The sequence below is a fragment of the Juglans microcarpa x Juglans regia genome, chromosome 2S (genome assembly GCF_004785595.1).
Source record: "Juglans microcarpa x Juglans regia isolate MS1-56 chromosome 2S, Jm3101_v1.0, whole genome shotgun sequence".
Taxonomy (NCBI): Eukaryota; Viridiplantae; Streptophyta; class Magnoliopsida; order Fagales; family Juglandaceae; genus Juglans; species Juglans microcarpa x Juglans regia.
Window position 1 is genome coordinate 11,702,040 of NC_054597.1, and position 24,120 is coordinate 11,726,159.

The 24,120-nt window shown below is 33.3% G+C and overlaps 2 protein-coding genes and 1 pseudogene across 5 annotated transcripts; 1 reads left to right on the forward strand and 2 right to left on the reverse strand.

Annotated features, from left to right (window-relative positions):
- The first annotated feature begins 5,184 nt into the window (after positions 1-5,184).
- On the forward strand, positions 5,185-11,077 carry LOC121251952 (fatty acid hydroperoxide lyase, chloroplastic). The gene is made up of 3 exons (XM_041151374.1): positions 5,185-5,726; positions 9,784-10,165; positions 10,322-11,077. The coding sequence occupies exons 1-3, from the start codon at positions 5,286-5,288 to the stop codon at positions 10,966-10,968; spliced, it is 1,470 nt and encodes a 489-aa protein (XP_041007308.1). The 5' UTR covers positions 5,185-5,285; the 3' UTR covers positions 10,969-11,077.
- Positions 11,078-11,410: 333 nt separating this feature from the next.
- Positions 11,411-15,796, reverse strand: LOC121251953. 4 transcript variants are annotated; one of them, XM_041151375.1, is made up of 4 exons: positions 15,444-15,755; positions 14,228-14,251; positions 12,306-12,700; positions 11,411-11,814 (listed from the first exon to the last, which is right to left on the reverse strand). In XM_041151375.1, the coding sequence occupies exons 1-3, from the start codon at positions 15,634-15,636 to the stop codon at positions 12,354-12,356; spliced, it is 564 nt and encodes a 187-aa protein (XP_041007309.1). In that variant the 5' UTR covers positions 15,637-15,755; the 3' UTR covers positions 11,411-11,814; positions 12,306-12,353. The 4 variants fall into 4 exon arrangements, 3 of the variants coding, with proteins under 3 accessions (XP_041007309.1, XP_041007311.1, XP_041007310.1); XR_005938146.1 differs by lacking the exon at positions 11,411-11,814 and adding an exon at positions 11,861-12,026 and having other exon boundaries at positions 12,177-12,700; positions 15,444-15,796; XM_041151377.1 differs by lacking the exon at positions 11,411-11,814 and adding an exon at positions 12,017-12,171 and having other exon boundaries at positions 12,322-12,700; positions 15,444-15,756.
- Positions 15,797-19,059: 3,263 nt separating this feature from the next.
- Positions 19,060-22,399, reverse strand: LOC121253359 (annotated as a pseudogene).
- Positions 22,400-24,120: the final 1,721 nt, after the last annotated feature.

The following is a 24,120-nucleotide window of genomic DNA, read 5'->3' on the forward strand; positions in this document are numbered from 1 at the left end:
GTTTCTGAGGACGAGAAGGTTGCGCCAGAGCTACATTCTGAGGAGCTCGAGGTTGAATTGTAGAGCACAGAGCTGTGAATGCTCCGCTTCTCCATCCAATCGTCGATCCGACGAAGATTCAGCACCTCCTTTTCCTCTTCTTCCACCCAAGTGCCACGCTTAGCAGAGCTAGAAATAGTTTTCAATGGGGGTGGAAATCCCCTACAATATATCTTAAAACCAACAGAAACATCACATTGAAAAAAAAGAAAAAAAAAAAAGATCTAGAAATGCTTTGTTTCTTGAACAGGCATTTTTTTTTCTTTTAAAGAGAGAGAGAAAGAGAAAGAGAAAGAGAAACGAAATATATTAAATATTGCAAAAACATGACATGATCACGATCTCGATCAGTGTGTGCATATATATATATATATATGCTTGAAAACTACGTGCTCACATCATGAGTTGCAGAATCAACCCAAAATTAAGCATTTATTTTAGATCATTTTGGTAGCTGTAAATAGATTATTATATATCATGTTATGGCCACATGCTTGTAGTAGTACTGCAACTCTGCAAGATTCAAATCATGCATGTGGGATCTACGTACGAAAACATAAACTTATTAGAAGATTATTGTGTAATTTTCTAGTTTCTTGAACTCGCATGTTTCTTTGAAATGAGCTTCTTCGGCGTTGGACTCGTCGATGGAACGGTAAACTGTGTCGAGGAGAGAGGAAGAGAAAGATTTGGGGGGGGGGGGGGGGGGGGGGGGGGGGGGGGGGGGGGGGGGGGGGGGGGGTCTTCTCCTTTGTGCGAATAACATGTCTTCTCACATAGATCTCTTCTCCCTTCTATACATCGATTTTGTAGTGTTGTAGATGAAAACACAGCTTTTATAAGTGAAAGCAGAGAAAAGGAGAAGAACAGAGGAGTTAATAAGGAAGCTCGGTTGCACGTAGGGGAGAGATTTTTATTTTGGGGCAAAGAAGCTAGATTACAGATGGGGGAGGGACTTTTTTGGGGCGTCGTCCGTCGGAGTGCAGATGGGGGAGGAACTTTTTTACAGGCGTCGTCCGTCAAGTGCAGATGGGAGAGGGAGAGGGAGCGAAAGAAGGAACAAGGAGAGGGAGACAAACAAATTGGTGATCATGAGGGTGCAAGAGGAAATTTTGTGGGAGGCCTATTTGGCTCTTCATGATTGACCGGTGTGAAATTAATTTTCGCACCCGACCGGCTAGGAACCGCACTCAAAAAAACAAATGGACACTTGACTGAAGACCTAGCACCATCTATTTGAAATGAGGAGGATGTCAATCAGGGGAGGAAGAAGGAGGATTTTTCGATCGGAGGAAGAAGGTTTTTCGTCTATGGATTGATCCGTGACATGGTTCTTCAAAGCATTTCTATACATCAGTCTACTATCTAGTTTAGGGCTGAGCAAAAATCCGACAATCCGACTCCGAATCCGACTCCGCTCCGGCTCCGCTCCGAGTCCGCTTCGACTCCGACAAGTCGGAGTCGGAGTCGGAGTTTTTCCCTATTGGAAGTCGGAGTCGGAGTCATTGAAGAACCGACTCCGACTCCGCTCCGATCCGCCTCCGACAATCCGCCTCCGCCTCCGACTTGGTCCTCCGACTCCGCCTCCGATTTTATACATATTTTATAAAAAATATATGTGTTTTTTTATATATTAATCATTTAAATTTTATACAACTATATCTTATATAGTTAGTTAAACTCAATAATATACTAGGTAAATAATATATTTATACTATAATATATAGACTAAATTGACTAATAAATAATAATAGTTTAGTATATGACTATATGTAAATATCATACTATTACAAATTTATAATATTACTACCATGTTACATGTAAGTTGTAACACTAAATTATTAATGTATAAATATAATAACATGTAATACTAATGTATATATAATATACTATAAACACTAAGATGCATAATAACATCAACATGTAATACTAATGGATAAACACTAATCTATAAATTTAGAATAACATATAATACTAATGAATAATAACTAAAGTATTATTCATATAAATTTTATATAACAATATCTTGTATTAATTATATTTTTTGACTTAATAAATTCTCAACATATTCCTTTTGATAAATATATTAGTAATACTAATATACATTAGTATATTAATTAGATTTATGGTCTAATACTAATACTATTAGTAATCCACTTTAACTAATACTAATATTTATACTAATACTATTATAGACTATAGTTATAACTTATAGTATTATACCTACACTAAATCACTGATTCACTATAACTTATACTAATATAGTTATGTTAAATCACTATAACTAAAACTAATGTAGTTATACTAATCATTATAACTATATATAGTATTAATATCACTATTAGTATAATATATAGTATTAATAATAACTAATACTAATATAACTATTAGTATAACTAATGTCACTACTAGTATAACTAATACTAATATTAATATACTAATACTATTAGTGTATTACTAATAAGTCTAATATTTATATATATTAATATATATATCAAGTATAAGAGATTAGAGATTTAATATATATAATATTAAATCACTAACATACTAATAGTATGATACTATAGTATTAGTAATTATACTATAAGATATAGTAATAGACTAATAGTATAATATATTAATACTATATTATATATAAACTAGTAATACTATATTTTGAATCTTCATTTCATATACGGTGCCTTTTTTTTTAATATTCATATATAATAATATATATCATATATATAATATAATTAAAAATAGATTCATAGTAATTATAATAGTATACTATAGTAACTATACGGTGTTTTTTTTTAATCTTCATTTCGTATACGGTGCCTTTGTTTATTGTAGTGATTAGTTGGATGTGGATATGGAATCATGGACGATGGGAGTACATGTAAAAATATGACTTTCTTTTTATTTTTTGAATGTATGTTAGTATGTTATTTGTTTTATTTAGTTGTATTTTTTATTATAATTAAAAGTTTAATAAGTTTGGATTGTAATTTTGAGAAAATTAAAAATTGAAAGACCACAATTTTTTTTTAAAGTGGGTCAAATATGAAGTTCAAAAAAAATTTAAAAAAAAAGTCAAAAAATCCGACTCCGATCCGACAAGTTGGAGTCGGATCGGAGTCGGATTCTCTACATGTCGGAGTCGGAGTCGGAGGTCGGATTCGACCTCCGACAAAGTCGAAGTCGGAGTCGGAGGTTGGGCCCTCCGACTCCGAAAGTGTCGGTGCTCAGCCCTAGTCTAGTTTACTGTCTACTGCACACTTCACATTATTTTTTTAATTTTCTTTTTATTTTACCGCACCACATGAGGTGTGCTCTCATGTACTGCAGTTGTAGGCTAATGTATACATGCTACGATTGTAGGCTGATACATACATATTTCCATTCTCCAGACCGCACCGAATTTGCCACGTAAGGTGTGCGTCGTAGGATACAAAAACTGGCTACGAATTACTCTTTTTATAAAATTAAATCTTTTTATGGGGTAACTATTAGGGGTGAATGGTAACAAAAGTAACAAATGGAACCCGCCAAAATGGGTCGGCTGGCAGACCAAAACCTTAAGGACCAATATCGGTCAGTTTGGAAATGATTTGAACATTTCCAAACTAATGAATTGATAGATATAATATATATATTTTTATTTTATTCTTATATAAAACGACATCGTTTAACTTAAATGAGTTAAATAACTCATTTTATAACTGAGTTTTAGAAAAAAAATAATTAACAAGAAACGATATGTTTGGTTTAATAAAAAGAGTTATTTTAATGGAAACAAAAGAGTTTAAAAGAGAGAGGGTTCCACCCATTTTTCTTTTTTGTTTGATTCTCGATTTTACACATCATTTTATTTAATTAGATATTTTATACATTAAGCTTAATTATTGAGAGATAGTCTGATCTACAAGTATGTGAGAGAGTGTATTAAGGTAAAATCTAAATAATTAAATCAATCTATTCCTATCAATTTAGATTTTTGAAAACAAGAGTCGAGTTTAAATTATAATTCTGCATTTTATTTTATTTAATTAAATATTTCATATTTTAATTTTACAAAATATCCAAACGTGAGATCGTGTGTTAAAATATAATTTCAATAGGTTATTTTTAGATGTTGAATTGAGTTGAGTTAAATTAAATTGAGATGATAAAATATTATTTTTTAATATTATTATTATTTTAAAATTTAAAAAATTTAAATTATTTATTATATTTTATATTAAAATTTAAAAATATTATAATGATGAGTTGAAATGAATTTAAATTTCAAACGTTAAACTGTTTAACTTAAACTTACTTGTTTCCGGTCAAAATAATGGCGCCTGAACTCAAGTAATATTGTTAAAAAAAAAAAAAATCTTAACCACAAATAAATATTACAAAAATAAATTCATAAATACAAGGCCATGATGCGTTAGTAAACCTGTAAGTTAGAGTAGTAATATCAATCATTGTTCTATACATATACATATGTAAAATTAATTCTTTTATATATTCATTTTACTATTCAAATAAAATTTTTATATTGATTTATGCATATTTAAGACATAATAATATTATTATTTTATTATTATTAATTTTTTGCTAAAATAAATTTTTTTATATATATTTTATAATTAGTATCCACGACATACATTTGACATTAATAGTATAAATGTAATAATAAAAAATTTAATTTTTTTATATATTATATTAAAAATATAATAAAATGAAAAAATATATATATAATATATCATAATAAAATGAATGTGCAAGTGAAAGTTTGATACATTATTGAAAGAAGGAGAAAATGAAAGGATTGTGAGAGAGAAATTGAAAGGAGAGAGAAATAATGATTAAAATATAATTTATAGAATAAATAATAATTATTTAAATTTAGATAAATACTATTTATAAGAAACTAAATATTTAGATATGTATAAATTAATATGGAGAATTTTAAAACGATATTATATAAATATCATATGCGTAGACGCTCTTAATATAGTAGAAATAAAAACGCGGATGGAAGACCACAAGAGGTCACAGCGTGCGCCATTTATTTTGTCTTACATGGACACGGAAAAGCGTTTTCTTCAAGGCCTTGAAATGCGCACATTTTTTTTTTAGTACAATTTCTTGTCCACCCCAGCATTATCTACATTCAATACATATAGCAGCAGGCTGCAGCACCTCGTTAGTCTTCTTAATTGACTACCGATCATTAAACCCAAAACACTTTTAGTTAATATCCACCTCGATCTATAATGATGATCTGCAGCAGCAAGATGAGCGTATCACCAGGCGTGCAATCATCCTCAGAATCGCCTCTATCTTCGGCTCGCCCGCCAACATCTCTTCCGCTGCGCACAATCCCCGGCAGCCATGGCTGGCCACTGCTAGGCCCCATCTCCGACCGCCTCGATTACTTCTGGTTCCAAGGCCCCGAAACTTTCTTCAGGAAGCGAATTGAGAAGTACAAGAGCACGGTTTTCCGCACCAACGTCCCTCCCTCCTTCCCCTTCTTCACCAACGTTAATCCTAACGTTGTAGCTGTCCTCGACACCAAGTCTTTCTCGCACCTCTTCGACATGGATCTTGTGGAGAAGCGGAACATCCTCGTTGGTGATTTCATGCCCAGTGTCAAGTTTACTGGGGATGTTAGGGTTTGCGCTTACCTTGATACTTCTGAGCCACAACACTCCCATGTATGTTTTCTTACTTTTGTCTCTTACAGTAGTTTGAAACTTTTTCCTCTCCTTCCTTAACTTTTGGAAAATGATTAATGCAAACCCTAAGAGGATCAAATCCATTTAAAAAACTCATATAATTCTTTGAAAAAAATAATATTTTTTTAATAATAAATTTAACTTTTTGTACTCAGTATTACTCAATTTAAAATTCAAACTAATATAGATGAATCTCTTTAAAACTACATATGAGAATCGTCCGATTCTAGTGCGAACTCGTTTACATAAAACCTTTTCATAAAAAAATTGTCTGAAAATATCACAAGTAATATTAAAAACAGTTCTCTTGCACATTTATTATAAGAGAATCGATCTATTATTAAAAACTTTATTTTATTTTTATATGAATTTTATATTTATTTAATTTTTTTAAAATGAATATGCTAGAATTATATAAATATTATTTTAATAATTAAATAATGGGTTCACTTACTTTTCCATGGGATCAACGAAAAACCGACCATGTGTCTCGACTGTTTTTATTTTTATTTTTTATTTATTTAATGGTTAAAAAAATATTTTTTTAATGATATTGGAAATTTTTTTAAATATTTAATAATATTAAAAAAATACATTAAAAAAAAGATTTGTTTGAAATAAAAAAAGAATTAGACACGTGTCGGTAGGCCTGAAATGACCCTTCTTTCTATCATCAGTGCATATCAAAGCTTCAGGACAGTATGTACTGTCAAAAGAAATTAAGATGGGGTACCACTGGGGACCATAATAATTCAAATTTTAGGTGGTCCACCTACTATTTTCTGGGCTATGAAAAATTTTCCGGGCAGTGAAAAACGCTGCTTTTACAGCTATATTGTAACACGTACAGCATGACAGTCACATCATCACTATCTAATTAATTCATAAAAATAATTCAACATATATATATATATATACATACATAAAATATTGACGTTACAGTAATTTATAATTAGTGAATAAATTATTATTAGAAAAATAGATAAAATCACACGTAAGATTATTAAACAACATTTTGGCCCCAGTACGTAATTTCCAACTTATTTTTTTCTTTTTTTTTTTAAGCATCTACATATATTTCTATGTCGTTTTGAAGTACGTAAATGGGTGGGACATGGGGATGTTGCATGGCATTTATATGGAAAGCTTGAAAATTTACAGTTTTATGTACACTTTCATTTACTGAAAGGTAGAAAAAAATTATATTTCAAGCTTTCCTTGTAAATCGTGTGCAGATCGATCCGCTCTCATGTAAGTATATATCATTGTTCTTTTGGCTGATTCATATGTCGTATAAGCCATTACAGTATGAACTGATCATATTCTTTTGGCTGATTCCATGACTATATATAATGGCTCTTGCTAGCTCTAATAATCGTTTAGGACAGTAATCAATTTAGCATGACATGTGATAGTTTCCCTAATTAAAACTCCCAAGTTCACACCTTTAATCTGAGCCACGTGGATATATAAGTTTTGTGAGTACAGTTAGTATTGCCCTTCATATTAATAAGGAAAATACTCTAGTCACAAATAGTTTACAATCTCACAGACTGATGTGGCATGATATGGTTCGTCAGATTTTAAAATTACTTTTATTGTAAAATAGATCTAACGAATTAAATGAAACCGGCCACATTAGTTTGTGAAATTATTTTTGTAAGATCTCTTTATGACTGTAATAGTACTCTATTAATAATATTGAGATAAGAAAAATTCGTTTAGCTTTCAGATTATAACTTAGCAAATATCAGAATCACCATCTTGGACTGATCCCTATAATAGAGTTATATATATATATGTTATAAACTATTATATTTTCATTAACAAATGGAATTATGTTATAATTAATATTTTCATTTGATATGATATTGTTTGAGATTATCCCTAGATCAATTGTTTTAAAGAAAAAAAGATTAAGATTGACGGAAAATATATATATAAGAAATAAGCATTAATATCTTTATAATTAACTAAATGTTAATATAATAGGAGTTAATTAGGAAATGCAGGTAGCAACCTACCTCCTATATATGCCATGTCATTGATAGCTAATTGCTTGAAACTCAAATGCTAGCTGATGAGCATAAAGTCTGTTGATCAGAGTTTATTTCTTGAGCTAATTAATTGCATGGGTTTGAAGGCTCATTCTAAAAGCTTCTCCTTTCTTCTGCATAAAATGGCATGGGTTCAGATCATCAGGTCTCAATGCATGATGGGATATTAAGGTCTTCTAGGATTATGATCTGTAGCTGCAGGCATACATCAGAGATAAGTTGAACACTTGAATAGCCAATATAATGTGAGATTTGATAATTGATAAATAGCTAGGTAGGTTGGTCGATCTACATGAGCATGCATGTTTGTTCTTTAATTTTCTCCTTTTTGACTGAATGTTTTCTTGTTTTAATAGAATTTTAGGATCATGTATTACAAACTGATCATCAAAAACTCCATAAAATCAATATATATATATATATATGTACTATGAATTATGAAATTTAGGTGATTTATTTATTATAAACTAACATAATATATAGATAAAAATCATTTTAAGAAATCAAGAACACTAGTAGGACCAATAATATGCTTGTTACAACATTTTATATGACCAAAAATATTCGTGCTTTCATCATCATAACGTATTTTATATACAACACATCATGATGACTACTAGAAAACAGTTCGCATGAGCCATGCAAGACACATCAGACCCAAAAAATCCCATCTAAAAAACATATAGAATTTAAAGATTAATTTCATGTTCGATCTCGAGAAATCATACATGACAATTTTCTTAGGGCCCCAAGCTTGAATAGCTAGGAAAGCACAAGAACTAGAAAATTGTGAAATTGTACTAATTCAGAGTGCAAAAATACCACAAAATAGCAATTATGGTCTGTCACCCATTTTAGCACTCCTTTTATATATATATATATATATATATATATATCAAAGAGAGGGTGGGGTACTCATGGGTTCTAACTTCACAGATACGTCCTCTCTTTGTAGAAATAAAATAAAAAAGGGCGAGAAAAGTCGTGAATATAATCACTTTAGGGGATGTTTGGAAATAATTTCCATCTCATCGCATCTTATTTTCTTCTCAAACATCAATTAAACAAAACCACTTTCAAACTAATCATTATAATTTTTTTAAACTAATCATTACACTTTTTTAAAAATTTTTAAACAAAAAATAAAAAATAATTCAAAATTTTCAAATTTTAAAATAAAAATTATATTAAAAAAATAATATTTTAACTTTATATTATTTTTTATTCAACTTTTTCTCTCTTTATTCAAAACCTAATAAATGCTTAAATCAAACAATCTCACGATTATTCACAAATCATCTTACTATTATTCACAAAACTTTTATCTAATCCTATTATTCAAGCAGCTAGTAAGTCATCGGCATTAATTTTGTTTTTCAAAGGAAATTAATTTAATAAAAATATTTAATAAGCTATCGAATTTAGGTTAAAATGACCATTCTCATTAATTTGCCTAAAATGGGATATCTATATGATTTTTGAATCATGAATTTCTTAGGCTCCGTTTGGATTGAGAATTGAAATGTGTTGAGTTGAGATGAAAGTTAAATAAAATATTATTAGAATATTGTAATGATGAGATGATATGAGTTGATATCACTTCTCAATCCAAACGGAGGCTTAATATTCTACGAAACTTTCATGTGATCACCCAATAGGCCAATATTATTGAGACATTGATCATTTAATATCTTGACTTCTTGATAAATCAAAGTAATTAACACTTAATATGAGTTCATTTAACTTAATAATAGTAAAGATCACCCATTATTGTTATAGGGAATTTGAATAATATTATGTTGAACTGACAATATTTTTATAACATTTGAATCACTATAGTCAAATTCATAAATACATTCCAAATGATCAAAGTAAATGATCATTGTTAATATGTTATAGTCTTATTAGGTAAAGTATCGAACTTTATCAGTACACGACCTTGCAGACACCACTAATTTTTCCATGCATGCTGCATGCAGCTTAAGAACTTTGCCATGGACATCCTAAAACAAGGCTCAAAAACTTGGGTCAGTGAAGTGTTAGCAAGCCTAGAGACGATGTGGGATAGCATCGAGTCGACGATCTCCAAGTCAGGCAGTGCCAGCTACCTAATCCCTCTGCAACAGTTCGTCTTCAAGTTCCTCATGAAATCCCTCATCGGAGCTGATCCCTCTGTTTCCCAAGAAATTGCTGACTCCGGTTACATCATGCTCGACCGCTGGCTCGCGGTCCAGCTCCTCCCCACTGTGAAGATTGGCGTCCTTCAGCCTCTAGAGGAGATCTTCTTGCATTCTTGGGCGTACCCATTCCTCCTTGTTAGCGGGGACTACAACAAGTTATGTGACTTTGTGAAAAAAGAAGGTATTGTTTATGAACTACTACTCCTTAATATTTCACAAAAAAAAAAAATAAAAACAAAAACACCTTGTAATTTACATTAAATAGAGAAAATTCTATTCCAACATGGAATGGCATGATATTCAATTCATTCACTTTTTTATTTGTGTCTTCATATAGGTAAGGAAGTACTAAGAAGAGGGGAGACCGAGTTTGGACTGAGTACAGAAGATAGCCTTCACAATTTGCTATTCATTCTGGGCTTCAATGCCTTTGGTGGGTTCTCAGTTTTTCTACCGGGTTTAGTGAGTAGAATAGTGAGTGACAAGACTGGCTTACAAGAAAAGATAAGAAAAGAGGTGAAAGAAAAAGGTGGGTCGACTCTGAGTTTCGACTCGGTAAAAGAGATGCCACTCGTTATGTCAGTCGTGTATGAGACCCTACGACTCAGCCCGCCTGTGCCGACTCAATACGGCCGAGCCAGAAAAGATTTCCAACTGAGTTCACACGACTCGGTATACAACATCAAAAAGGGTGAGCTACTCTGTGGATATCAGCCGTTGGTGATGCGAGACGGAAAGATTTTCGATGAACCGGAGAGTTTTAAACCAGACCGGTTCACGAATGAGAAAGGATCCGAGTTACTGAATTACTTGTATTGGTCCAACGGGCCGCAAACCGGGTCACCGAGTGCGTCAAATAAACAGTGTGCGGCAAAGGACTACGTGGTCCTCACGGCGGCTCTGTTTGTTGCTTACATATTTAGTAGGTTTGATTCGATTGTTGGAGACTCAAGCTCGATCACAGCCGTTGAAAAGGCAAAGTGAGGTTATGATTGATTCTGATAAGCTGTTTGGGGGCATTTAAGTTTTGCTATATAATCAGAAGGAAGCAGACATATTTTATTTTGGAGAAGTTTGAAAAGATATTTTATAATATAATTTTATATAATATATTTAGATTATAAAAATAATTTTATAATTTAATATATTACCTCAATTTATAAATTTATTTTTATAAAATATTTTTTATAGTTAAAATATTTCTCGATGTCCGCAACCATGAATGAATAATAAGAGTGTTTATTGGAAAGTTGCCATCAATCTAACTGGCCAAAATGGTCGGTCAAGATTTCCTACTTAACTATTTGGTCCTAAAAAAGAAAAGAATATTTTACAGATGGTATCATCCATTTCAGCAATAGTTGAGACTTAGAAGGAATCTACGTATTAATTAATACAAAAAAGTAAATCATGAACAAATTCAAGCTCTCTTGAATAATAAATAAACTGAATTCAAATATAAAAATAAACCGATGATAAGTTCGAACTCTTCGTATAAAAATAAAATGAACAAAGCTTGCCTATGTACTACGTGCTCAAACTCGACTCGTTTAGTATATGATGATATATATAGCTTGAAGCTTGTACGTGATAACTGACCATTTAACATCTTGAAAACATGCTAGCAAACTCATCCCACCCTGAAATATCTTTTACTAATGGCGAGTTAATTATCCTTAATCTAAGCGTTTTCTTAAATGATATTTAGAAAAAAGTGATCACAAGCCACAACACTATTCCGTTACAGAAAACCGGCGAATAATAGAGCATTCGGATGTAGCTAACAGTTATAAAACCCTTGCTGGAAGTTCCAATTTCCATATTTGATATCTGTACAACAAGAAGGCGATATTACTGGATTTTAAGCTACATGCAGTGACATTTAATCACAAATTCTTGGTTTGCTTTGAAATAAGAATGAACAATATAGCAGTCTCTACTGTGTGAGTCTTACAAATGAAACATTTTAACTAAACTTGGGGGGTGAGAGAGAGAGAGAGAGAAATCTGTGCATGTTTGTGCTATTGGCAAATTGCAGAAGCCTCGTGACAAGTTCCTATATTTGACTACAAATAATAATAAAAAGTTTAGATAGCTTAAGATGATGAACAGAATCATGAAAACAATGTGACGCCTAGTGAAAATTTATCACAACCAGCATAGAGATTCACCTTCTAGAACAACAGCCTTACCTCGTGACAAGTTCCTATATTTGACTACAAATAATAATAAAAAGTTTAGATAGCTTAAGATGATGAACAGAATCATGAAAACAATGTGACGCCTAGTGAAAATTTATCACAACCAGCATAGAGATTCACCTTCTAGAACAACAGCCTTAGATTGTTTATGTGGCGAATATCGAGCTTCTATGAAGTCTGGACATTTCCCTGATTTTGAGTACGAGAGTTGGCCATCCCTTCTTTCCATCCTCTCTGACGTGCTCTCAGCTCCCACATCGCTGTCAGTCTCTTTTGAGCCACTAATGTTGCTTCAGCTTTCTCCCTTGCTTCCTCACATGTTTCCATACCTGAACTGCACTTATCCGCTTCCTTTTGATACTGGGATGTAATCTTCTTTGCCTCAAGAAGAGCCATGTCAGCACGCTGCTGATTTTCCAAAGCTTCAGCTTCCCGAAGCTTCAGTTCCTCTGTCAATAGCTCCGCAAAATTTTTTTCAGTGTCTTCACTCACTTCTGGGTCATGCTTTGCACAATCTGCATTATATATTCCAGATCCAACAAAGAAAAAAAAATAGTATTACCAAAAGAACTGAGATTCGATCCCATCAAATCCTCATTATCATCCTCTATTTGCTAACTGATTTCCCACAACCAATCTCAAGTTAATTGAACGCATGAGAATGAGAACATACAAGGTATTTGACGCCAATTATCAGCTACATCACATCACAAGTAAACGTTAGGTGATATGTTTTCCAAAATGGGATGCCAGTGTAAGGCTGTAAGCCAAGTAAGAAAATAACAAATCGTGCAGGAATATCAATGGCTTTAAGTATTTTCACATATGCATTATGTTGTCTACCCGACACGTCTCTCCAATAGAAAAAGAATGTGGAAATCCCTTGGTTCCAATGTAAAAGTAGAATTAAGGGAAAAAAAATTTACACCTCCAAATTTCCACTTCTGTGCTTTTTTGCCATTTTAATTTGCACCTCAAACTATCACTATTTGGGAATTTGAACCCTTGGTTAAGATTTGACAGTTAAGATTAATGAATATCGTGATCAAGGGTGCAAATTGCCAAATGCAAATTGCCAAAATGTGGCAGTTTGGATTGCAACTTGATGCTTAGTAGTTTGAAGTTCAAATTGAAAAAAAGGTGGTAGATTGGGCGTGCCAAATGCTTTCACCATAGTTATAACCACAAAAGACTATAAGAGGACAATACCAAAAATCATACACATGAAAACTTTTTTTTCTTTTTGATAGGTAATAAATTTTATTCAAAGAAATAGGCATAAGTCCAAGTATACAGGACGTATACAAAGGAAATACCTACAACTTCCAGAAACAAAAAAGAAAACTACCACCATAAAGCTAAAACAGATGCAGAAAATTATCCAGGAAAACTAGAAAAACAAATAGGGAAAACAAAAGGTGGGACATTACCAGGAATCATAGTTCATTGAATGAAAATATTCTCCTATGCTACACTTCCACAATCTTCTTTAAGTGACTAGACCCAATTATCTCAGAAAAAAAAAAAGATGGAAGAACAAAATGTATTCAAACGAAAAGTCTTAAAAAAAAAAAAAATACAGGAAAGATTTATTTTCTGTGTCCCCTGATACCAATCTGAATTAACTGTAAAGTGTAGAAGTGAATATTAGAGAGGATTGTTTGCTTTCAGTAAGTAATAAGGGAATATTTGTATCTCAGTTTTCAAAACAGAGCATTATTGCACATGCATGCTAGCTAGTGATATCAGGAAAAAGCTTTATTAGAACAGATCCTTAATAAATACCCCTTCTGCGTTTGAAGGTGTAAATTTGAAACGGCATATTAAAAGAACAGAAACTAAACTAAACCAGGTAAGAATGTACAAGCCAGCTGCCAGAATAGTGATCCATCATGAACAAGAAACTGCATGCTGTGTAACTGGAAGGAGGAGATAAAATGTTCTCCATTTCTACCATGCAAATGCTTATGAGAATACTATTAAGAATAAAATTTGCATTCGGGATTCATGAAACAGAAACAATTCGTGAAACAGAAACTAACCTGCAAAAGAACCATTGTTCAATCCTGCAATAAGTACATACAAAGAACCTGAATTAAGTGCACCCTTCATTATCAGAATTATCAGAAGTAGGAGCAGAATATCAAACATTATATAATCCACGAAGCAAGTAACTGACAATTTGCAGACATACTAGGTGTATGGGAATAAGAAATCTGGGTGCGTCTATTGTTCACACAGTCAGATTGCGGGAATTCCCCTCATATCCAGAGATCTAAAACCAGTCAGATTTTTTTTTTTTTTATAAGTTAAAACCAGTCAAATTCAAGCCTAGTTCTTTATATATATAGAATATTTGGCTTTTGCAAGATTTGAAATGTTGGAAGGAAAATGCTACACGCCTTACAAATTACATGCATACAGTGGTGTTGTTGGACATTGACCGCAAGGAGAATGGATTGGGATTGAGGATTTTTCAAAGCATAGTTGGAACGTTTTAGATTGGAATCCTCAAAATGAGGATATCAAGGGAAAATCAATATATTCTAGCATAAGCAAGGATATCAATGCGTATCTGAATTTGTTCGGTTTTTACTGGCTTTTTGGGTAAGTGTTTTCGAAGTATCTGTATTAAAAGGGGCTAAAATCGCATTTATCAATACGCAAAAACTAAAAAGATTTGATACGCAAAAAGAGAACTCCTTGAAAAGTTCAAATCCGGGGCTTATGACACCCAGCAAATGCAGAAACTTTGATTTTCATATCAGAGAAGTCAAATACGATTTATCAACACAATTTAACATAGATATGGAACGAATTGGACACAAAGGAAGACTTGGGTCACAAAGTGAAAAGGCTAGGAAAGCAACATCAAAGCCTTAGCAACTAAAGAGAGATGACTCAGTGCTCCACAACTCAAAATTAAACAAACCGGGATAAGCAAACACTAAGAAACTACGAGATTTCTAAAGAAATTAACAAATATCTATATCTCAAACTATACTTTCCGTAAATCTACACATTGCCAATTATTCATCAAGAATTTTAGAGAGAGAGAGGGAGAATCATTGAATTAAACGGTGTAAGCAATCGTATTATTCCTTCAATGCACGGGATCTACAAGAACCTTGCTTTTGGGTTTTTTTTTTTTTTTTTTTTTCCCTCTAGCAGATCGAACAAGAAAAGCAAAGAGATATAAGGAAGGAAAGAGACATTTTGGAAGGTAGAGATTAAAAAAAAAAAAAAAAAAAAGCGTACCTTCGGGGATGGAGAGGAGAGGCTGAGATGAACAGTCGCACTGGCAAGGAGGGCAGGAATTTGAGGAGTGGCTGACGGCGGCTAATCCCTCCATGAAATGCCAGTAGAGGGGTGGCCCGAGAATGTATCCCGCTATGCACAGCCCCACCACCGCCAACCCTACCTTCAACACCGTTGGATTATTCATACCCATATTCGTAGAGAGAGAGAGAGAGAGAGAGAGAGAGAAGCAGTTGTCGGCAGCAGCGTAATTCAGCTGGTCTTCGACTTCGTGGTCTTCGTCCTCATCTTCTCCTTCGCACTTAACTATCCCGACTATTTAGTATCTACTTTTTGAATAAAAAATAATTATACAACGATATTTAATTTTTGTTTTCCAACTTCGAGCGGCTTTTGTAAGCCTTTGTTTCCTTTCGGCTTTATCGGTAAAATTAGGGCTGGGCTCCGACTCCGACGGAGTCGGAGTGCTCGTTTTCGACCTCCGACTCCGACAAGAGTTGGAGCCAAATTGGAGCTCCGACTCCGACTCTGAATTGGAGTCAGAGTCCGACTCCGATCGGAGGTCGGAGCTCCGACATCCTATCGGAGCTCCGACCTCCTATAGGAGCTCCGACATAAGATCGGAGCTCAACGTGCGCTCGACGTGGCGCTCGAGCGGAACTCTTTCAGAGAGGTTCGCTCGACTTCCGCTCGACATGTCGCTCGAGCAGAACTCTTCCAGAGAGGTTCGCTCGACTTCCGCTCGACATGTCGCTCGAGCCAATGTTCAATACAACGTGTGCTCGACTTGCGCTCGACACCTCGCTCGAGCGCAAGTGTACAGTAAAAAAAATTTCGGAGTCGGAATCGGAGCTTCTTGGAGCTCCGACTCCGACTCTGACTCCGAATACATATTCGGAGCTACTCTGAATTCTGACTTCGAATTCCGATGACTCCGACAAAGTCGGAGTCGGAGTCGGAGCGGAAGTCGGACGGATTCGGAATTTTGCACACCCCTAAGTAAAATTGTCGGGCTATGCAGAACCTCTATATTCCTGTACATAATTTAAAAATATATAATTTTACTTTTTTATATTTTATATTTTATATTTTATATTTTACAAGTTAAGAAGTATGAGGATAAAAAAAATAAAATTATATATTTTTAAATAGTGCGTAAAATGTGATGTTTATATCTATAATTTTTCTTTTTGAAAATGCTAATCTTTATGTTGGAGGCATGCATTGGGATCTTTTTTACTTAATGATTAAAGAAATATTTTTTAATGATGTTGTGAGTTTTAAAAAAATAAATATTTTAAAGTAATAAAAAAATGCTTGTGAAAAAAAAGTAAAAAATAAAAAATAAAAAACACAGATGAAATGCACTATCGGGAGCCCCCAATGGGAGCTCCCAGCGGTGGCTGTAGAGCCACCCAAATTTTTATATCGAATTATGTTAGAGTCCTACTCATTATTTCAATACTACATACTACACATGATTTTATTTATTTATTTTTATTTTATTAGTGCTAAACTAAAGAAATTTTTCTACAGTTCTACTCATCATTTATACACTACACATTTAATAAGAGAAAAAAAAATTATAGATAGTGTATAATATAAGGATGATGAGTATAATTTTTTCTTATATTAAGGTGGGGGAAATGGTCTCGTATATATATATATTTGAAGAATATAGAACAATATTGGTTTTTGTAAGAGAATTTACTTTTGAAAACTAATTGCAAGTTCTAAATATTTTTATGCGTTCATATAATTTTCAAGTCTCCTCTATTTTGTTCTCACTATTCCAAGGAAATTAATTAATATAAAAATTTAAATAGAGACTTTGTATACAGAAAAAAAAAAAGATCATTGTTTTCTTAATTAGAAATAATAATTCTAGAAATTCGACAAATTTTTGTCTAAACAAAGACTCTTTGTTAGACTGTAAATTATTTTGTCTAAGCAAAAGATCATGAGTAGTGACAATTAAGATAAAGACTGATTAAGAAAAACAAAAAAGACCCTAATTTGGAAATTTCCTAAGAATGACTAAACTCACATTCGACAATGACTATGAATTTAACAAAATTACTTCGACCATTGGTGTTCGGTAGGAACAATCATCAAGAGATCTAATAATAATTCCCCAAATAAGTTAGGAGTAATGCTCCATATTACACTTTTATCTTATTTTCATATCACAATATAAAATGTTGCACTTTCATCATTCTAGAATATTTAAAAAAATAAAATTCAAAAGTTGATAGACAGTAACACTTTATCATGTGACGTGTAGTGTGGTATGTATCTTTTTTTATAAGAATAATGCTATTATGTCTTTTCAATTTGTTTCTTTATTTTGACAACTCATGTATTTATTTATTTTTTAATTTTTTTCTTAATGGTTAAGAAAGTAACTATTAATGTATTTATATTTTTTTTTATGTTTTAAAAATATTTAAGTATGTTTAAAAAATGTTTGAAATAAAAAAAAAGAAGAAAATAAAAGTATACACAATAAACGATCGCATGTAGGCGGCATAATGACATCCCTCTTTTTATAAAAGAAACTTTGTTGAAAGGTACCTATGAAAGATCGCCATTAGAGGTTTTGGTATGTAAAGAAATTGGTTGCATACTTATCATTCACTTATACATTTGGTATAACTACACAAAGCCCAAAAAAAAAAAGAAAACGAACTAAACATGAATTTTGCTGATTACACTAAACTACTAGTAGTCTAGATACTCTAAATGGGGTCAATATTACTCCTCTCGAGTTTTTATTTTTATTTTTTTTTTCCTTTAAAGTTCTTAATGGAAAAATTGATTATTTAAAGTCTATACAGAAACATTCTCAACTCATCTCATTTTATTTTATTATTATAATTTTTCTAAATTATCATATAAAATATAATAAATAATTCAACTTTTTCAAATCTTAAAACAATATTAATATTAAAAATAATATTCTAACAATATTTTATTCAGCTCATCTAAAACTATTTCATCTCATTTCATCTCACTTTTCAAACGAGTGCTTAGTCTTAGTATCACATTATGTCTAAAATGTTACTTTTAAAGATATTTTGTTATGTTATTATTTCTTTTGAAGTAACGAAGTTGGATATATATTTTACTCATACGAGGGTCCATAGGACTTACTAACAGATCGCTTAATTCCAAGATGATTGATAAATATTTTGTTCTAAAAAATAATATAAGAACATATATACATAATCCTTGGGACCTGAACATAAGAAATTCTAAAATTACTAATATCAATATCATATTTGGCTCTTCAAAGTTCAAACCTAATCAAGGCTCTGAAAGAAATACTATCATGTTTCTAAGAACCAAAACGTAGCATATATAGATAAATAATGTCTTATATTTTTCCAGATTTAGAAGAAACTGATCACTTGGTTTGAGCTTCGGGTTGTAATGATCAAGACGGCTTAAGAATACTTCATATTATTTCAATAGTTTCAAACTAAAGCTTAGATTAGAGACATTATCTGACTTATATGGAGATCAATTCAAACACATCTTGTACGTGATGTGTCATAACTGATCTGACCCAAAGAAAATCATGAGAAAACAGTAATAGAATTAGACGACCAAAGTCTCAACCCATTGCAGTCCTTCTACACCAAAAAAGAAAAAGAAATGCCAAAGTGGCTGACTTGTATATGGTGGCTTTGGGAATCCTATGCTTTCCCTTTCGAAACAGCCCCTTAAAAAATGGCCAGAAGCATAGCACCAACCAACCACTGCAGAAAGCCTCCCAAGCCCCGATCCACGCCCATCATGAGCTGGTGGATGCCGCAACTTTAACAAGCTCACGACCAACGTAGTCAAGTGAACAAGCAAAATGGTTAACCCTGGCACAAAAATGGGCGACTCATTGAAGGTAAAACTACCAGCATCATCATCATCATCACCACCACTATCACTGGGTTGGTCTTTTGGTGTAACTTCAAAGACTGTCTCAGATAATCCAAAGAGCTTGAGCATGACACTAAAAAATCCGAACAACCATGCTGTCATTGTGCTTACCCTTGTCATTCTCTGGTTATTCCACCATGCTCGAACCGATAGGCCAGCACTCAGGTATTCATATAATGTGTTTATGTTGTTTGTGAGAAAGAGAGCAATCGATACACATAGGGCTGGCTCCTGGACCTATATATAATGTACAAACATGAATTTTGAGCTTTTAAGAGTGAAAATTGTTGGGTTCTGGCATATGAATCTTACCTTGGGCAAAAAGTGGGAGTCGACAATAATACAATAGGCTGGAAGAGCAACATAGCATAGCTCAAAGACTGGGTGTAGGCCTAAACTGAGTATCAACAGATAGGCTAAGCTTTGCCTCCATTGGAGCTTTGCAAAGAGGGAGGCAAATATGGGACAGCCTCTGCTGAATAGAATTTCAAGCAAGCCGGTAGCCCACCTCTTTTGTTGGGTCATTGTGGCAGGGCCACCTGAGGGGGCACACCCACAAAAGGCAGGTGGGTCTGGGGTACAATAGCAAGACCTCCAACCCCTTTTATGAATCAGTAGCCCTGTTTGGATGTCCTCTGTTGCAGATCCATACAACCAACCCATCTGAAATGGGACAACCAAAAACATGGAAGTGCAAAAATATAAATAGAAAAAACATATGCAAACTCATTTCTTGAAATGAGCTTTCAATTTTGGACCTTTTTATGGTTTGCTAACTGACCTTTGTACCCCAACTAGTGCGATTCTCGTACACACAACCAGCTACTTGGAAGGCTGCCTCAATACAGCTTTGAAGACTGTTTGGTGGACGCGGTTTCCCTTTCAAAGCATCAGCAACCGATTTGATCAACTCCTTTGAACTCCCAAACTTCGAACATATATCCAAAGCCAAATTTGCTGTGAAAATGAGAAATGAAAAATATTTTTTTTCACACAAAAAGGAAAAACCTCGTTAAATAAAAAGTTAAAGTTCCAGCCGAATTGAAACTTCGAGAATGCATTTTTTAATTATTTTTTGAGTTCAAAAAAATTAAAGTAATTACTTCACTTACCATTAATTGAGCCTACATCATCTAAAGACAAACCATAGATAATCTTTCTTCTGTGAAAACAACCTGTTCCTGCATATATTGGTCCTTGAATTCCTGCTGTTCCACGTCCGAAATGCTATGTACATAAGAAAAATACAATCATTTTTCTTGTAAAACAACATGAATATCTGTATATGGATGATGAGATATATATTATAAGAATGAGCACAAAAAAGAAAAAAAAAAGGATTTAAATTTGACCCACTTGGAATGCAACCACCATTTGATTGCCATAAGGATCGTCCTTTAATCCATCATAGAATGCTTGCGGGAATTGAGCAAATGCTATTGTTGATTCACTCTTGGAGTCCAAGAACATGCACATTGCATGAAGAACAGCTTTTGGATTATTCACAAACATGTCGCAGTCTACGTTGAGCATGTAGGGAGCATTCGTCATCAATCCAGACACTCTTGTCTATATAAATATTTGATAGAAGCAATGAATAATTAATTAGAAAAACATTGGTAATTACTTGTTTAATTTCTTCATGTAGAGAATGAATGAATTCGATATATATATGAATTATCAACTCCTTTTAATAACTAAATAAATTAATTAATCTTACTAGAACGTTCATGGCTCCCGCTTTATAATGATTTGGATGATTATGCCGCTTCTCCCTAGATATATAGACTAAATGAGGCAACCCATCTGGGAGACTTTCCTTGTTCTCCCACATAACCTGCAATTAAGATTATCAAAATACATATAGATAACAGTCTTGGTGATTCTACACAAGTCATAGTTCGGAGTCATGTACTTGAATTGAGACCGTAATAGTAGTATAATAAGGGTTTTTTTTTTTTTTTCTCAAGTTCATCCGAAATTACACGTACACACATATAGATATATTTCCCAGCGAAATGAAAAAGTGAGTTAATTACGTGAGTTAATTACGTACGTACCTTTATAACAGGTGGATGGTTATTGCGATCGACATTCGAGAATTCTGCAAAATCATCTGTAAAATCACAAGGTGGCACAGATTTTTGGACCGCCACCTCAATTTTGTGGCAAAGCTGCTCATACTCTTCCTACACAGTACGAGTGATGAAGACAGTAGGGCTCTTTAAGGTATATCGATTTTGAGATGAATTGATCTAACTCTGGCATGCAGGAAATGAATTATTATTACTATTACCTTCATCCTTTTCCATTCATGTTGGAACTCCTTTGTCCTATCACTGAACGTTATAATGGGATCATTGGAAAAGTATCTAAAGGGAGCTCTAACTTGAATATCATACTTCCTACAAAAAGGCACCCAAAGTTGGGCAAACTTTGACGCCTCGACAAGGGAATGGTAGGTAAGAGGAGAACAGCCATCATCCGATACATAGCAAGCAAGCTTCTGAGCCGGGTAATCTACTGCCAACAAGGAGAGCACTGTGTTTACAAGGATGATAGGAGGTTCTAGCACAGGGTCTGCAGTCGTCACAAACATGTCCACTGAGGGAAAGTCAGGTACCCTACGTTCAATAAAATCAAGAATAATCATTACAATATTAAGTTATACAATTAAATGAACTTTTATTATCATTCACTCACTATTATATATTATTCCAACAATTTATGTAGCAAATAAATCATAGCAGAATTACGTACCCTTGCAAGAGACGGTCCGGGTACGTTTTGAATATCACTGGACTCCAATTGAGGTTGAGGACTAGAACCCAAGTGAGAGTGAACCATGACTCGCATAGGAAGGCAAGGAGCCAAGTGAGTCCTCCATGGTTTTTGAAGTGGAGAAAACGATAAGTTAGGAGAGAGAGGAGTAGGAATAGGATTATGATATTCAAGGTTCTTTGCAGAGTGTTTCTAAGTGGGATTCTGTCATGTAAAGGGAGACAGATGGGGCTCGCCATGGGTCAGTAGATAGCAAGGCAATTTTGGAGGGAAAATGCCCGCTGCTTGTATTCAAGCACCAGTTCAAACCTCCATGATTGTGTTAACTATTTTATAGAGAACTATCAAGCTGTACGTGACTTTGTAGGTTGCCTTGATCATGGCTATTTGTTGATGCGGCTGTGAGGTGGATATTAAATGTTTTGATTGAATAAGGAATTTTTTTTTTAAGTGCCAATTGATCTTTACCATTATTAGGCTTCAGTTTGTCTAAGTTCAACCAATTCATTTACTTTGCCTCAAATGTTTGTTTGCTGGCACAAACATTTTGCTCACGGATTCAATTAATTGCCTTAAAGTTCATGCAGCTCTTCTAACACTAGTTGTCTGAATATTTGTTCCTTCTGTTTTTTGTAACTTTGCATTAACAACCTAATTAATAGCTTGTTTATACTCTTTAAAAGTCTTTGACTATTGGCTTATAAAACAAAGTTTTGAATTTCGTACCGCACCGGCCAGTACGATTAAAATATACTGTATTGGAACAGTAGCCAGTATAGGAGAAAGTTGCGTTTCGTTTCGAATCAAATACTGGCCATACCAGGTTGTTTCGGCCGGTATTTCGGATTTCGGCCGAAATATACATTTTTTCCTGTTTGTTTATAGGGGTTGAATAATTTATGCCATTTTTATAATCTAAGTAAAACTGGAAGATATTTTTGTGAAAGTGTAGTTAAAGTTATCTTTCTAGCTAGGCTGTGGTCTGTTTGACAAAATCTAGATCTGATATATGCACTGCATTATGCTTCTCGTGTGACGATGCCCACACCCAACATGACCAGTACTCTCCCTCAAACTATGACACGTGAGAAATATACAAGTAAATTTTATTTAGTAAAAATATAAAAACTCACTTTTTTTTATAGTTCAGATTTTTACAAAAAAAATTTATATAAAATTTGAGAAGTATTATTGAGTTTATGACTTATTTTATTGTTATTTTAAAATATAGTTTATATGTGTGTATATATATAATTTATTCATGTATAGATTATTCCGAAATGATACACGAAACAGAATCGGTATCGAAATATTCGTTCCAGTGTCTTGATCGAAACTGTATTCAAAACATTGTTATAAAGATCCAGTCATCATTCCCTTGCCAGTTGAAGCATTAAATTCATTATTAATTTTGTTAAATTCAATACTGTATCTCAAGTAAAAACTTTTATTAGTCTAATGGATTTAGATCCCGTATAGTTTCCATTCCAACTCTTACGTCTAGAGTTTCTATCTAAACTCTTAGTTCTTCAATCCTAAGGACGGCTAGGGTAAAGTCTACTGGAGCTTTTGAAAATCAAAGATAGCGGGTTATCTTGGGTTAATTTTTCTCACGGGTTCAATTAATTGCCTTAAAGAGCTCTTCTAACACTAGTTGTTTGACTATTTGTTCATTCTATTTTTTGTAACTTTGCATTAACAACCTAATTAATAGCTTGTTTATACTCTTTAAAAGTCTTTGACTATTAGCTTATAAAGTAAAGTTTTGAATTTCGTATCGCTACAACCGAAATATACTTTACCGGAATAGTAGCCGGTACAAGAGAGGGTTGCGTTTCATTTCGGATCAAATTCCGGCTGTATTGGGTTGTTTTGGCCAGGACTGGCTGGTATTCCGAATTTCGGCCGAAATATACATTTCATCCAGTATGTTTATAGGAGTTGAATAATTTATGCCACT